At 50.7% G+C, this 15,376-nt stretch overlaps 1 protein-coding gene and 1 non-coding gene across 2 annotated transcripts; both read left to right on the forward strand.

The window, feature by feature from the left end:
- On the forward strand, positions 1-11,978 carry SIGLEC11 (sialic acid binding Ig like lectin 11; the record flags this gene model as incomplete). Its single annotated transcript, XM_058425743.1, is given in 6 exon segments — positions 1-46; positions 176-433; positions 506-793; positions 8,593-8,689; positions 9,021-9,102; positions 10,720-11,978. Coding segments are annotated over 6 exon segments (1,038 nt in total), but the record flags the coding sequence as incomplete, so codon positions are not given.
- LOC116479837 (small nucleolar RNA U3) lies at positions 11,429-11,639 on the forward strand. Its single transcript, XR_004251128.1, has one exon. It is a non-coding gene; the product is annotated as a small nucleolar RNA U3 (small nucleolar RNA).
- Positions 11,979-15,376: the final 3,398 nt, after the last annotated feature.

Raw genomic sequence — 15,376 nt, forward strand, 5'->3', positions numbered from 1 at the left:
CCTCCAGAGAACCTGAGAGTGATGGTTTCCCAAGCAAACAGGACAGGTAGGAAAGGGGACAGAGGAGCCAGGGCCTCTCGGTGCCAAATTGGGGGCCCAGGCGTCTGGAGGGTCCCCACGCAGGAGGGTCCCTGAGCCCTGAGCTGCACATCGATTCTGCCTCTTCCTTCCCTAGTCCTGGAAAACCTTGGGAACGGCACATCCCTCCTGGTCCTGGAGGGCCAAAGCCTGCGCCTGGTCTGTGTCACCCACAGCAGCCCCCCAGCCAGGCTGAGCTGGACCCGGGGGGGACAGACCGTGGGCCCCTCCCAGCCCTCAGACCCTGGGGTCCTGGAGCTGCCACGCGTTCAAATGGAGCACGAAGGAGAGTTCACCTGCCACGCCTGGCACCCACTGGGCTCCCAGCACGTCTCTCTCAGCCTCTCCGTGCACTGTGAGTGGGGAAAGGGGGTTACCTGGGTCCCAGGAAGGGGCCCCTGCTGAGTCCTGTCCTCCCTCCCCTCAGACCCCTCACAGCTGCTGGGCCCCTCCTGCTTCTGGGAGGCTGAGGGTCTGCATTGCAGCTGCTCCTCCCAAGCCAGCCTGGCCCCCTCTCTGCACTAGTGGCTTGGGGAGGAGCTGCTGGAAGGGAACAGCAGCCAGGACTCCTTCGAGGTCACCCCCAGCTCAGCCGGGCCCTGGGCCAACGGCTCCCTGAGCCTCCATGGAGGGCTCAGCTCCGGCCTCAGGCTCAGCTGTGAGGCCTGGAACGTCCACGGGGCCTGGAGTGGCTCCATCTTCCAGCTGCTACCAGGTGAGGGGACTGTGGGGGGCTGAGGTTCAGGGAGAAAGGAGACAGGATCCTAGAAAGATGAAGGTTCAAGGTTGTGGGGAGAGGGGCTGGGCGTGATGGGAAGGGATGGGGACAAAGTCCCTGCTCTGTGGCTGGTGGTTGTTGCAGGAAACTGAGGAACAGAGAGAGCAATATGGAGAACAGGAGGATTGTTTATTTAAGTTAAGTACCAGCTTAGTGGATTTACATTTCAAAAGCTGAGCATTAAATAAAGACAAAGAAGGGGTTTTTTGTTTTTTTGTTTTGTTTTGTTTTGTTTTGTTTTGTTTTGTTTTTTTGAGACGCAGTCTCGCTCTGTCACCCAGGCTGGAGTGCAGTGGCGCGATCTCGGCTCATTGCAAGCTCCGCCTCCCGGGTTCACGCCATTCTCCTGCCTCAGCCTCTCCGAGTAGCTGGGACTACAGGCGCCCACCACCACGCCCGGCTAATTTTTTTTGTATTTTTAGTAGAGACAGGGTTTCACCGTGGTCTCGATCTCCTGACCTCGTGATCCGCCCGCCTGGGCCTCCCAGAGTGCTGGGATTACAAGCGTGAGCCACCGCGCCCGGCCCTTGTTTTGTTTTTTGAGAGGGAGTCTCGGTCTGTCACCCAGGCTGGAGTGCAGTGGCGCGATCTCGGCTCACTGCAAGCTCTGCCTCCTGGATTCAAGCAATTCTCCTGCCTCAGCCTCCCGAGTAGCTGGGATTATAGGCATGTGCCACCACGTCTAGCTAATGTTTTTGTATTTTTAGTAGAGACAGCGTTTCACCATATTGGCCAGGCTGGTCTTGAACTCCTGACCTTGTGATCCACCCACCTGGACCTCCCAAAGTGCTGAGATTACAGGCATGAGCCACTGCCCTCAGACAAAGCAAGGTCTTTATAAGCGGACTTAAAAAAGTACAACAAAAGCAGTTGATTATATAGTGCATAACTTGTGGCCCTGTAGCTGTGTCAAAAGAAAAACAACAACTGGTTAAATACAGACATTTGTAAAACATAATTATGCTTAAGAAGCCAGGGAAAGGAGTAAAAGAATTTGTCTTTTTTTTTTTTTTTTTAACCTTGCTCTGGAAGGGGTGTGTCTGGAGCCCATTCCTTTGGCCTTGGCTTTTTAAAATGTTATTTTATACCTGTCCTTGAAGAGAGCTTGCTAGGCATAGAAAGAGTTCTGGGTTTTTTTTGTTATTTGGTCGGAAGAGCGTCACAGTTTGAGACGGAGTCTCGCTCTGTCGCCCAGGCCGGAGTGTGCAGTGGCGCAATCTCGACTCACTGCAAGCTCCACCTACCGGGTTCACGCCATTCTCCTGTCTCAGCCTCTCCGAGTAGCTGGGACTACAGGTGCCCGCCACCATGCCCGGCTAATTTTTTGTATTTTTAGTAGAGACGGGATCTCACCTTGTTAGCCAGGATGGTCTTGATCTCCTGACCTCGTGATCCGCCTGCCTCGGCCTCCCAAAGTGCTGGGATTAAAATAAGCATGATACAATAAAGTTCTAGTTATACTATTCCCTTGCCAGGTAGTATGTGTACAGTGGGGACACCTTTTTATAGGTGTTTCTTTGAGCATGGTTAAAGGGGTAACAACAGCAAAACAATGTACAGCATATTTATACCCAACAAGAACAGAAAAGGTCCTTGCCTGGGGAAGGAGTTTAAGCACAATGACAGAACAATAATAAAACAGTTAGTAGTACAGGAAAACTACTAGTTCTAAGATTTTTAACCACATTTATTTGCTTGATGAATCCTTAAGCTTCGGCTGTGCATAGACTAGTCAGCTTTTGGTGTGTGACTAGAGTAGGGTTTGTTGTTTCCTTAAGCTTCAGCCGTGCGTAGACTGGTCAGCTTCCCGAGTGACCAGAGCAGGGCTATCATCCTCAGCAGCAACTCAGTCTCATTGTGAGATCAGCCAGGTCAGATGGTCTGGGTCGCACTGGCTGGTTCACTTGTCTAAAGCTGCCAGCTTCAGCTGACTGTGGTGGATCCAAGGTACAACTGCTGCAACTTTTTTTTTTTTTTTTTTTGAGATGGAGTCTCACTCTGTCGCCCAGGCGGGAGTGCAGTGGCGCGATCTCTGCTCACTGCAAGCTCTGCCCCCCAGGTTCATGCCATTCTCCTGCCTCAGCCTCCCGAGTAGCTGGGAACTACAGGCGCCCGCCACCACGCCCGGCTAATTTTTTTGTATTTTTACTAGAGACAGGGTTTCACCATGTTAGCCAGGATGTTCTCGATCTCCTGACCTCGTGATCTGCCTGCCTCCGCCTCCCAAAGTGCTGGGATTACAGGTGTGAGCCACTGCGCCCGGCCAACCCCTGCAACTTTAACAGCAGCGGGAGTGGACAAGATTACAGTATGGGGCCCATCCCCCATGGGTCCTAGAGAGGTTGGGTTTTACTTTTTAACTTAAACAAAGTTTCTAGGTTTAAAGGCATGTCAGGCTTATAGGCATTCTTTCATGTACCTAACTACGAACACTTTGCATGGCTATTTTTAAAGCCTGCATTTGCTTTTTTAAGGTTAATTCCTTTAGTTCCCGGAGATCACCTTTTTTTTTTTTTTTTTTTTTTGAGACAGAGTTTTGCTCTTGCACCCAGGCTGGAGTGCAGTGGCAAGATCTCGGCTCACTGCAACCTCCTGCTCCCGAGTTCCAGCAATTCTCCTGCCTCAGCCTCCCAAGTAGCTGGGATTACAGGCGTGTGCCACCACACCCAGCTAATTTTGTATTTTTAGTAGAGACGGGGTTTCTCCATGTTGGTCAGGCTGGTCTTGAACTCCCAACCTCAGGTGATCCGCCCGCCTCAGCCTCCCAAAGTGCTGTGATTACAGGCATGAGCATTTTGGTAAAGTTTATAAGCAAGTTTTTTTTTCTTTTTTTTTTTTTTTTGAGACAGAGTTTCGCTCTTATTGCCCAGGCTGTAGTGCAATGGCACGATCTCAGCTCACTGCAACCTCCACCTCCCGGGTTCAAGCGATTCTCCTGCCTCAGCCTCCCAAGTAGCAGGGATTACAGGCGCCCACCACCATGCCCAGCTAATTTTGTATTTTTAGGAGAGACAGGTTTCTCCAGGTTGGTCAGACTTGTCTCGAACTCCTGACCTCAGGTGATCTGCCCACTTCGGCCTCCCAAAGTGCTGGGATTACAGGCATGAACCACCGCACCTGGTTTATAAGCAAGTTTTCATAAGGCTTGGCTTCTTTTCCTGTTCACTTTTCCAGAGGAGGGTTGTTTGTTTGTTTGCAATGGAATCTCACTCACCCAGGCTGGAGTGCAGTGGTGGGATCTCAGCTCACTGCAACCTCCGCCTCCCAAATTCAAGTGATTCTCCTGCCTCAGCCTCCTCAGTAGCTGAGACTATAGGCGCCCGCCACCATACCCGGCAAATTTTTTGTATTTTTAGTAGAGACAGGGTTTCACCATGTTTCGATCTCCTGACCTCGTGATCCACCCGCCTCGGCCTCCCAAAGTGCTGGGATTACAGGCGAGGAGGGGATTTTTTCCCCCGCTTTGTAATTTTATATAATGGCTTAGCCATCAGTGAGAAACATGGAATCCAGATACAGCAGAATTTTGCTGCCTTCAACTTTTAATGTGACCATGGGCTCCGAGAGGCCTAATGAGAAGGAGCCTGGTCTGTCCTAGTCCTCACATCCTTCAGCTCCTGCCAGCCCGATCAGATCAGTATTTGGTTCCTCTAAGGTGGAGCAGCCCTTGGCCCATGGCTTCTTTGTCTCGCAGCCTTGGCCATTTCCCTTATTGCCTTCTGGACATTTTTCCTTCCAGTGGCCTTTCTTTTTGCATTTTGCACATTGATCCCTCTATAGCCTTGGTTGGCTCTTAAATCCCTGCCTAACTTGACCTTTTCCATGTCCACGTCTCTGTCCACCTCCTTTCACATTGCTAATTTTTCGTTCTTTCTTTTTTTTTGAGACGGAGTCTCGCTCTGTTGCCCAGGCTGGAGTGCAGTGGTGCAATCTCGGCTTACTGCAAGCTCCGCCTCCCGGGTTCACACCATTCTCCTGTCTCAGCCTCTCCGAGTAGCTGGGCCTACAGGCGCCCGCCACCACGCCCGGCTAATTTTTTGTATTTCTAGTAGAGACGCGGTTTCACCGTGTTAGCCAGGATGGTCTCGATCTCCTGACCCTGTGATCTGCCCACCTCGGCCTCCCAGAGTGCTGGGATTACATGTGTGAGCCGCCATGCCCGGCCTGCTAATTTTTCTTTTTATGAGGGCTGCTGCCAACAGATTGGCCTTTTTTTTTTAAGCCTATGTTCTGCTTCCTTTTTCCTTCCTGAGTTCTCCTGCTCCTACAGCTGGCCAGTGGGACCGGGCTACGGCGTGGGTCCCACCCCCGTGCACACACGCACTGCCATCTGTCTTTCCTGTTTCTGTCTGATTTTTCTTTTTTCCTTTTTCACACTTACTTTTTTGGGCTAGGTAGGATCTGCACAGCCATAGTCCACCCCGGGCCGTTATCAGCCTAGAGGCTTAGTAGATGCCTGCTGCAAGTTGTAAGAATTATGCCTTTCTATTTTTTTGTTTGTTTGTTTTTTTTCCAGGGCCAGTCCCCACCGCTCTCTTTTTCCAGGTAGAGCCGGGCTGAGGAGAGGGACTAAACCCTTGGTGTGCCTAGCTGCTTGGTGCCTCGCTTGTTGCTTTTGCTCTTTCCCGTTTTGTTCCTGGTCATGGTTAATGTACATCTTGGTGGTCACTTTTATAAGCTGGGTGGCATTCATGGCTGCAGCTGCCGCTTGATGTCACCCTGGGCTTGCCCTACAAATGCTGTGTTTACCATGCGCTGATTTTCAGCAGCCTCGGGGTCAAATGGGGTGAAAGGCCGGAATGCTTCACAAAGTTTTTTATAAAACTGACTTGGGCTCTCATCAGCTCTCTGAAGCACTTTTGAAATTTTTTATTATATTAACTGCTTTCTTTCCACCAGCTTTTATCCCTTGCAGAAGTGTCTCTTGGTACCTTTGCAAACGCTGAAGCTGAGTTGCATCCTGTGGGTCCCAGTTGGGATCTTGGTCTGAGAACTGAACTTGAGTGTATGCCTGAGCATTCACTGCGTCTGCTGGTGCATGGGGTTTTAGCCAGCGGAGAGCTGCCTATGTTACTCTCCTGCGCTTTTTAGTGTTAAATAATGTTAGGAAAAGCTGCCTGCAATCTGGCCAGGTTGGATTGTGTGTCAGAAAGATGGATTGCATCAGATCTGTAAGAGCTTGGGGCTTCTCCGTGTAGGAGGGAGTATGGTGTTTCCAGTTTAGTAGATCAGTAGCTCAGTAGTCGAAAAGGGCTGATAGATGAAGGTCCGTTGCCCCCCCGAACCTGACCTTGGTTATTATAATAAGTGGGTCCTCACATCTCCCTGACAGGCATTTGCAGAGCTCGAGCACGGCCAAATCTGAGACTGCCTGCTTGACTATTTTGACTTCCTTCCCTGGCCTTTTGAGGCTCCAATCCTTCCCTTCGGGGTCAGACTCAGGGCATGCTAGCTCCTGAATTTGGTTCCTGGAGGGCTGTTGGCCTCAGTAAAGGGGGGAGGCTGGGACATATGGAGGAGGAATTTGTTTCCTCTGGCAGCTATTGCAAAACTGGCTTCTCTTGCTCTTTCTGGGGTTTTTCTTTTAACTTTGTGTCAGTTGGCGAAGCTGCTCTTACTTTTATTTTTGGCTCGGGCTACAAGTGTTTTGCAATAAGCTGCTAAACAGGGCTGGATCCAGGTTGGTCTTGTCTGTGCTATATTTAACCATGAATCAATATAAGGAAATTGATCAGGATACTCAGGCTGTCCTCAGACCCCTATCACCATCTTTAATACATGGCCAATTGTTTCCTAGTCTACAGTTTCTTCCGTCAGCCATCCAACATCAAAAGAAAGTCATTCTAATTCAAAGAGAGTTCTCAACCTCTGGGGGGTTAGCTTAACTTTATAATCCCCTGCAAAACCTTTCTTAAAGTTTTGTAACATGCACTTCAATGGAGTAAGTTTTGATGGACTTTCCTCCTATTCCTTCCTTTACGGCGCAGCGCACTCACTTTTCCTGTAGTTTCGGCCAACTATACCGTCTCCTATTACGGGAGTTTTCAGACACTGCTTGGCTTTGGAGAATTGCTTATTCCTGCTACAACTCTGAGCCATTAGGGCAGCTCCTATTAGCCGTATGCAGATCAGCTCCTATTAGCCATATGCAGATCACCACTAGTCTTAGTCGGCCCCACACTTTGCTCGGAGCACACAGTCCACACTAAGAGAATTGTGACTTCCCGTTTTGCGGCTGATGAGCCTAATTAGGCCTCTTCATTTACACACTGTTACACACTTCCCCACTCCCAGTTCCTATGTTCCTAATTAGGGTGGTAAGCCACTCTCGCCACCTCCAGTTTCTCAGTTGGGGTGGCGAGCCACTCTCGCTACCTCCAGTTTCCTTTTCCTAATCGACTTAGCGAGCCATTCTCGCGTCCTGTGTAGGTTGGGGTGTGAGTTTCATCCAAATTGACGAGCCACTCTCGCCGCCCCCAGCCCGTCTGGGTCGGACTATTAGGCACACCCCAGGGAAGTGATCAGGCTATCCTTCTGTCCCTATGGGATAGGTCCTGCCTTGGGCCCCAAAAGCTTATTGTGGTTCCTGAAGTGCGCTGTTTCTGAAATCGTTCTGCAGCTCCTTTCAGGTTTTGTTGCACTGCTGGGTAGGGGCGCCAGCTCGGGGGATAGCTGATTTCTCCTCCAGGCTGAAGTTCACCCAGTGGCACCTGGGGTCACAGGTCTCCTGAGGCCCGGGGCTCCAGCCCCCAGAGGCAAAGGAGGCAGTAAACCTACCGTCTCTGGTCCCTTTGTGGTTGCCAAAAATGCCGCGGGAAACTGAGGACCGGAGAGACCGATACGGAGAACGGGAGGATTGTTTATTTTAGGTGCACACCGGCTCAGTGGACTTACATCTAAAAAGCTGAGCATTAAACAAAGACAGAGCGGGGTTTTTATGAGCAGTTAATTATATGATAGGTCACATAATTTATAGTACAGCATAACTTGTGGCCTTGCATAGCTGGTGGCCTTGTAGCTGTATCAAAAGAAAAAAAAACTGGCTAAATACAGACATTTGTAAAACATAGTTATGCTTAAGAAGCCAGGGAAAGGAGTAACAGTAAAGGAATTTGTTTTTCTTTTTTTTTTTTTTTTTTTGAGATGAAGTCTCGCTCTGTTGCCCAGGCTGGAGTGCAGTGGCGCGATCTTGGCTCACTGCAAGCTCCGCCTCCCGGGTGCACGCCATTCTCCTGCCTCAGCCTCCAGAGTAGCTGGGACTACAGGCGCCGGCCACCGCGCCCGGAGAATTTTTTGTATTTTTAGTAGAGACGGGGTTTCACCGTGGTCTCGATCTCCTGACCTCGTGATCCACCCACCTCAGCCTCCCAAAGTGCTGGGATTACAGGCATGAGCCACCGCACCTGGCCCAGGAATTTGTTTTTCTTTCTTTTTTTCCTTCAACCTTGCTCTGGAAGGGGGTGTGTCTGGAGCCTATTCCTTTGGCCTTGGCTTTTTAAACAGTATTATCTTATAACTGTCCTTGAAGTGAGCTTGCTAAGCAGAGGAAAACTTGTTCTTTTTTTTTAACCCTTTCCTTGCCCGTTACTTTTCTTGGAGTGAATGAATGCATATTTATTTTTAAATTTCTGCCTCAGTTGGGGATGAAGAATCCGAGAGCTCTAGGTCTGTGGGAGGAAGGGGCAGGAGGGTCTCGGGGCTAGGAGGGCACCACCCCAAACCCTGCTCCCATGCAGGGAAGCTGGAGCATGGGGGAGGACTTGGCCTGGGGGCTGCCCTGGGAGCTGGCGTCACTGCCCTACTCGCTTTCTGTTCCTGCCTCGTCGTCTTCAGGTAAGCGTCATCCCTGGGAGGGCAGGCAATGCAGGGTGTGGGAAGGGTGAGGGTTCTAGAATGCCAGACAGTCCCAGCCGCAGGAATCTAGCTGGGGCAGTGGGTGTGAGAACTGGGCCTTGGGCAAGAGGATAGAGCAGGGGTCTGCTCCAGAGCCCTGATCCGGGCCATCTATGACGGTCCCCAGTTCTCACTGTGGAAGTCACCCCGTGGATATGTCCCCACCCTACTGGCCTCCGCAGCCTTCCAGCCTCTGCTAAGCCATGTGGGCAGCAGTTTCCCCAGGCTCTGGACCACCTTGGAGGCTGAAGGGCACTGCCTCCTCCCTCAGGGTGAAGACCTGCAGGAAGGACGCTCGCAAGAGGGCAGCAGCTGAGCAGGACGTGCCCTCCGCCCTGGGTCTCATCTCCCAGGTGAGAGCCCAGCCTCTGTCTGCTGGGGCCCCGGCTGTTCCCCTTTCCTGGATGGCCATGGGTACTCCCCTTGGTGACTTGCAGAATCACTGTGCCCCAAATAAGGTTTTGCTCCTGGGTCCCCATCAATGCAGTCCTAAGTCCCATGATCTGGGAGGCACCCTCCCCACTGCTCCCTACATCTCCTCCCAGAACCAAGGGCTCCCCAAGCCTGTCCATACTCTGCCTGTACTCAGATCCAGTGGACCCTCCATCTCACTCCTTATTTCCCCCTGGACCTCCGACTCCTTTGCCCTCCCTCCTATCTCTCCTCCTCAACACAGGATGCCAGTGAGTCCTTTCCCCAGATAACTATTGTCTACTACAAAGCTAAGGGTCCCCATCATCACTTCTGACACCAGCCACAGTTGTGGGGTCCCCGTGACCACTCTGAGGTTGGACAACACCTAGGACTCACAGGACTCACTGAGAGCTGTGATCGTCATGGTGATGGTTTATACAGTGACCGATACAGATGAAAATCATGGACAGGAAGAGGTGCTCGGGGCAGGTTCAGGAGATACCAAACCCACAGCTTCCGGCGGCCTTTCCCAGTGGAGCCATGGGGACAGCACCCAATTCTCCCAGCAAGGAAGTGTGACAGATGCATGGAGCATCAGGGCACCACCCATCCCGGAAGCTCCACCAAGCCTGGGTCCAGGGTTCACTGGGAGTGGGTCACGCAGGCATAGGGGACCTGCCACTGACCTCAGTTCCTCAGCCCCTGCAGAGCCAAACTGATGCTACGTAGGCCCCACTGTAAGTCCCGGTGCTGGCATAAACTATGTGGCCTGGCTTGTGGTCCCAGGTCAACAGGGATGCTCCTACCAGCAGGATATTCCAAGGCCCTACATTAGAGGTTCCTTCCCAGCGCCTGGGCACAAACAGTTGAACCTTTCTCTGGGCAAGGTGAATCCTTTACTTCCTTTCTTTCCTGGGCTCCTAGCTCAATTTCACAACTGTGTCCGAGTAGATCTTCCGAGGTCCCTGAGGTCAGTCTAGGTCCAAGCAAATCCCTGTCTTTCTCACACCTCCTCCTTCCTGGGCATCCACTCCTAATTTGCAATTAGATAGTAACTTCATTGACTGTAGCTTGAACATCTGCTTCTCCTTCCACACTGCAAGCTGCCTGAGGTCAGGGATAGTGTCTCCCTAGTTCCCCCAGGAATATCCAGGGGCTGGCACGGGGGAGCTGTTCCATAAGGCAGCAGGCACTGGAGTCAGAGAGACCTGGATGTGAATCCTGGCCTGACCATTGCTTAGATGTGTGGGTTTGGGGTATTTACTCAGCCCCCATTTCTCCATCTGATCATGGGGACAATAGTGTCTCCCCAGTGGATTGTGGTGAGGATTTTATGAGCCTGGCAGTGAATTACCAAGAGCCAGATGTTATTGTTCTCAAATATTTGCTGAATGAGTGAATGAATGAATAAGTGAATGAATGAGGGCCCAGCCGACCTTTGTGGAATGAGTAGGTGAAACAGGAAATGCTCAGCTTCCAGATGCTCTTGTGCATCCTCCTTGCTATCGCTTAGCCCCCATGACCCTAATTTGACCCCCTTTCTCCCCTGCATTCAGGGTCACCAGCATGAATGCTCGGCAGGCAGCTCCCAAGACCACCCGCCCCCAGGTGCAGCCACCCCCACCCCGGGGGAGGGGGAAGAGCAGGAGCTCCACTACGCCTCCCTGAGCTTCCAGGGGCTGAGGCTCTGGGAGCCTGCGGACCAGGAGGCCCCCAGCACCACCGAGTACTCAGAGATCAAGATCCACAAGGAACGGCCCCTGAGGGGCCCAGGCTTTGGGCTTCAGTTGGAGAGGGAGACGTCAGGGATGGTTCCAGAGTGAAGAGTTCTCCATGGAAACAGGGGACCAGCAAGTATGTGGGAGTCATGCTGGGGTGACGGCCAGAACGCGACTCAGATTTCAGCCCCATCCCCAATGAAGAGCTTGAGTTTGAAGATTATACTTTTTTTGAGACAGGGTCTCACTTTGTCCTCCAGGCCGGAGTCCAGTGGTGCAATCTCAGCTCACTGTAGCCTCAACCTGCCAGGTTGAAGTAATCCTCCCATTTCAGCCTCCTGCGTAGCTGGGACTACAATTGTGAGCCACCATGCCAGGCTCATTGTTATATTTTTAGTAGAGACAGGGTTTTGCCATGTTTCCCAGGCTGGTCTCGGACTCCTGGACTCAAGCAATCTGGCTGCCTCTGCCTCACAAAGTGCTGGGATTACAGACGTGAGCCACCACAGCTGGCTGAAGATTATACTTTCAATTCAGAGCGAGTTTGAAGATGACACTTTGAGGCATCGTGTCTATGGTTCATTACTACAGAAGCTTCTCTGGACGTGTAAAGCACAGAAACCAGGCAGAGGAGGCACAGGGTGCTCTCCAGAAGGAGAAGCCAGCTCCTGGAGTTGTTTGCTGCAACTGCCATTCCCCGTTGATGACCATTCTCTTCCTTCAGAAGAGGGAGAGTGAGAGAACCAAGTCCGAGTGGTTCCCATTTTAACATTTAAAAAAAAAAAAAAAAGGCTGGGCATGGTGGCTCATGCCTGTAATGTCAACACTTTGGGAGGCTGAGGTGGGTGGATCACAAGTGAGAAGTTCAAGACCAGCCTGGGCAAGATAGTGAAACCTTGTCTCTACTAAAAATACAAAAATTAACTGGGCATGGTGGCGGGCGCCTATAATCCCAGCTACTCGGGAGACTAGGCAGAGAATTGGTTGAACCTGGGCGGCAGAGGTTGCAGTGAGCTGAGATCATCCCACTGCACTCCAGCCTGGGCAACAGAGTGAGACTCTGTCTCTAAATAAATAAATGAATAAATAAAGCCTGAGTTTGAGCAAGTCATCTTACTCCTCAGTAAAATGGACACAATCAGCCTAAATCACAGGGCTGTAGTGGGACAGAAAGGAAGTCATTAAAATAAAGCATCCAGGCGGGGCGCAGTGGCTCACACCTGTAATCCCAGCACTTTGGGAGGCCAAGGCAGGCAGATCACATGAGGTCAGGAGTTCAAGACCAGCCTGGCCAACATGGTGAAAGCCCATATCTATCAAAAATACAAAAATTAGCCAGATGTGGTTGTGTACACCTGTAGACCCAGCTACTCAGGAGGCTGAGGCACAAGAATCACTTGAACTCAGGAGGCAGAGGTTGCAGTGAGCTGAGATTGCACCACTGCACCCCAGCCTGGGCAACAGAGTGAGGCTCTGTCTCAAAAATAAATAAATAAAGCCGGGCATGGTAGCTCACACCTGTAATCCCAGCACTTTGGGAGGCCAAGGCAGGTGGATCACGAGATCAGGAGATTGAGGCCATCTTGGCCAACATGGTGAACCCCATCTCTACTAAAAATACAAGAAAATTAGCTGGGCGTGGTGGTGCACACCTGTAATCTGAGCTACTCAGGAGGCTGAGGCAGGAGAATCGCTTGAACCCAAGAGGCAGAGGTTGCAGTGAGCCGAGACTGCACCACTGCACTCCAGCCTGGGCAACTAGAGTGAGGCTCTATCTCAAAAATAAATAAATAAAGTATCCAACAGAGGCATGTGTGCAGTGAGGCCCTTGCCTGAGTCACACCTTTTCTTAGGGGAGCCCACTAGGTATAAAGTTCTGACCATCCTGGCCCTGATGGTGGCCTCTGCAGGGCAGTTCCAGCCTCAGAAGTCTCTGAAGGCTCAGCTGACGCTGGGGTTGGTCTGTGTCTCAGCTCGTTTTTCCCTCTGCCCCACTTGCTTCCTTCTCCTCCACTCCATAGGGTTTTTTTTTTTTCTTTTTCCAGATTTTTGAGGCATAACTGAAAGATAAAAATTGAGTATATTTACCATGAACATGATGTTTTGATGTTTGTATACATTCTGAAATGAGTACTACAAATCTGCCAATTAACCTGTTGCATCACCTCCATAGATCTCTCCCCTTTTTGTCTTTTTGTTTTTTGAGACCAAGTCTCGCTCTGTCACCCAGGCTGGAGCGCAATGGTGCGATCTCAGCTCACTGCAACCTCCACCACCCGGGTTTCAAGCGATTCTCCTGCCTCAGCCTCTCGAGTAGCTGGGCTTACAGTCACGTGCCAGCAGGCCTGGCTAATTTTTGTATTTTTAGTAGAGTCAGGATTTCACCATGTTGGCCAGGCTAATCTCAAACTCCTGACCTCAGATGATCTGCCCTTTTCGGCCTCTCAAAGTGCTGAGATTACAGGCGTGAGCCACCATGCCCAGCCACCTCCACAGTTCTCTTTGTGTGTGTGTGGCAGAAACACTTAAGATGTACTCTGTTAACAAATTTCAAGTATGCGATACAGTATTGTTAACTATAGTCACCATGCTGTCCAGTAGACTCCCAGAACTGATTGTTGGTTGGCTGGTTGTTGAGACAGGGTTTCGCTCTGCTATCCAGGCTGGAGTGCAGTGGCACAGTCACAGCTCACTGCAGCCTCAATCTCCTGGGCTCAAGTGATCCTCCCACTTCAGCCTCCTAAGTAGCTAGGACCACAGGCACATGCCATCACACCGGCTAATTATTTATTTATTTATTTATTTATTTATTTATTTATTTATTTATTTTGTAGAAACGAGATCTCACGGCAGGGCGCAGTGCCTCATGTCGTAATCATGCCATCACTACTAAAAATACAAAAATTAGCAGGGCGTGGTGGCGGGTGCCTATAATCCTAGCTACTACGGAGGCTGAGGCAGGAGAATTACTTAAACCCGTGAGGCAGAGGCTGCAGTGAGCTGAGATCGTGCCATTGCACTCCAGCCTGGATGCCAAAAGCAAAACTCTGTCTAGAAAAGAAAAGAAAGAAACAAGATCTCACTATGTTGCCCAGGCTGGTCTCAAAGTCCTGGCCTCAAGCAATCCTCCCACCTCAGCCTCCAAAAGTGCTAAGATTACAGGTGTAAGCCACCATGCCGGGCTGACCCCATCTTGTAAATGCAAGTTTCTACCCTTTGACCGACATCTGTCTGTTTTTCTCTCCTCCTAGCCCCCAGCAACCACAGTTCTAATTCTACTTGGTTTCCATGAGTTTTGTGGCAGGAGAATAGGGGATTAGGGGAACAGGGATTCAACAGGTGCAGCCAGTTCCTACAGGCAGGAGAGCAGCAGGTGTGGCATACAGGTCATGCCTTCACTCCTGTGATAACAAGCCACATCAGCCACTGATTGACTGTGGACCGGGTCTCCACTATGGCCACTGATTGGTCGTGAGCCAATCCTTCATAGCATCTAACAAATTGGAGGCCTCTGAAGGGCACCTAGGGGTGTTGCCGGGTTCCTTCTAGCTTATTACAAACCTTAATTGGGGAGGCTCTTGAGCTGCTGGCTCCATCCCACTCCCACTCTGAATTGTCTTCAATAAATCTGTGCTTTTCTATTCACAATAGCAAAGACCTGGAATCAACCCAAATGCCCATCAATGATAAACTGGATAAAGAAAACGTGGTGGGCCGGGCGCAGTGGCTCACGCCTGTAATCCCAGAACTTTGGGAGGCCGAGGCAGGTGGATCACAAGGTCAAGAGATGGAGACTATCCTGGCCAACATGGTGAAACCCCGTCTCTACTAAAAATACAAAAAAGCCGGGTGTGGTGGTGAGTGCCTGTAGTCCCAGCTACTCAGGAGGCTGAGGCAGGAGAATCACTTGAACCCGGGAGGCAGAGGTTGCAGTGGGCCAAGATTACGACACTGGACTCCAACCTGGGCAACAGAGTAAGACTCTGTCTCAAAAAAAAAAAAAAAAAAAAGAAAAAGAAAATGTGGTACATATACACCATGGAATACTATGCAGCCAGAAAAAAGGATGATCATGTCCTTTGCAGGGACATGGATGGAGCTGGAAGCCATTATCCTCAGCAAACTAACACAGGAACAGAAAGCCAAACACCACATGTTCTCACTTATAAGTAAGAGCTGAACAATGAGAACACATGGACACAGGGAGGGGAAAAACACACACTGGGGCCTGTCAAGGGGTCAGGGGAGGGACGGGATTAGGAAAAACAGCTGATGCATACTGGGCTTAATACCTGGGTGATGGGTTGATAGGTGCAGCGAACCACCATGGCACACATTTACCTATGAAACAAACCTGCACGTCCTGCACATGTACTCCAGAACTTAAAAAAAATCTGCTTTTGTTACTCCATTCTTCTGTTGGTTTTTCCCTCCTTGCATTTTCTTTTGTTACTTGATTTGTGCATTTTGTTCAATTCTTTGTTCAATACGCCAA

Source organism: Hylobates moloch, unplaced genomic scaffold, assembly GCF_009828535.3.
Source record: "Hylobates moloch isolate HMO894 unplaced genomic scaffold, HMol_V3 SCAFFOLD_12, whole genome shotgun sequence".
Classification (NCBI taxonomy): domain Eukaryota; kingdom Metazoa; phylum Chordata; class Mammalia; order Primates; family Hylobatidae; genus Hylobates; species Hylobates moloch.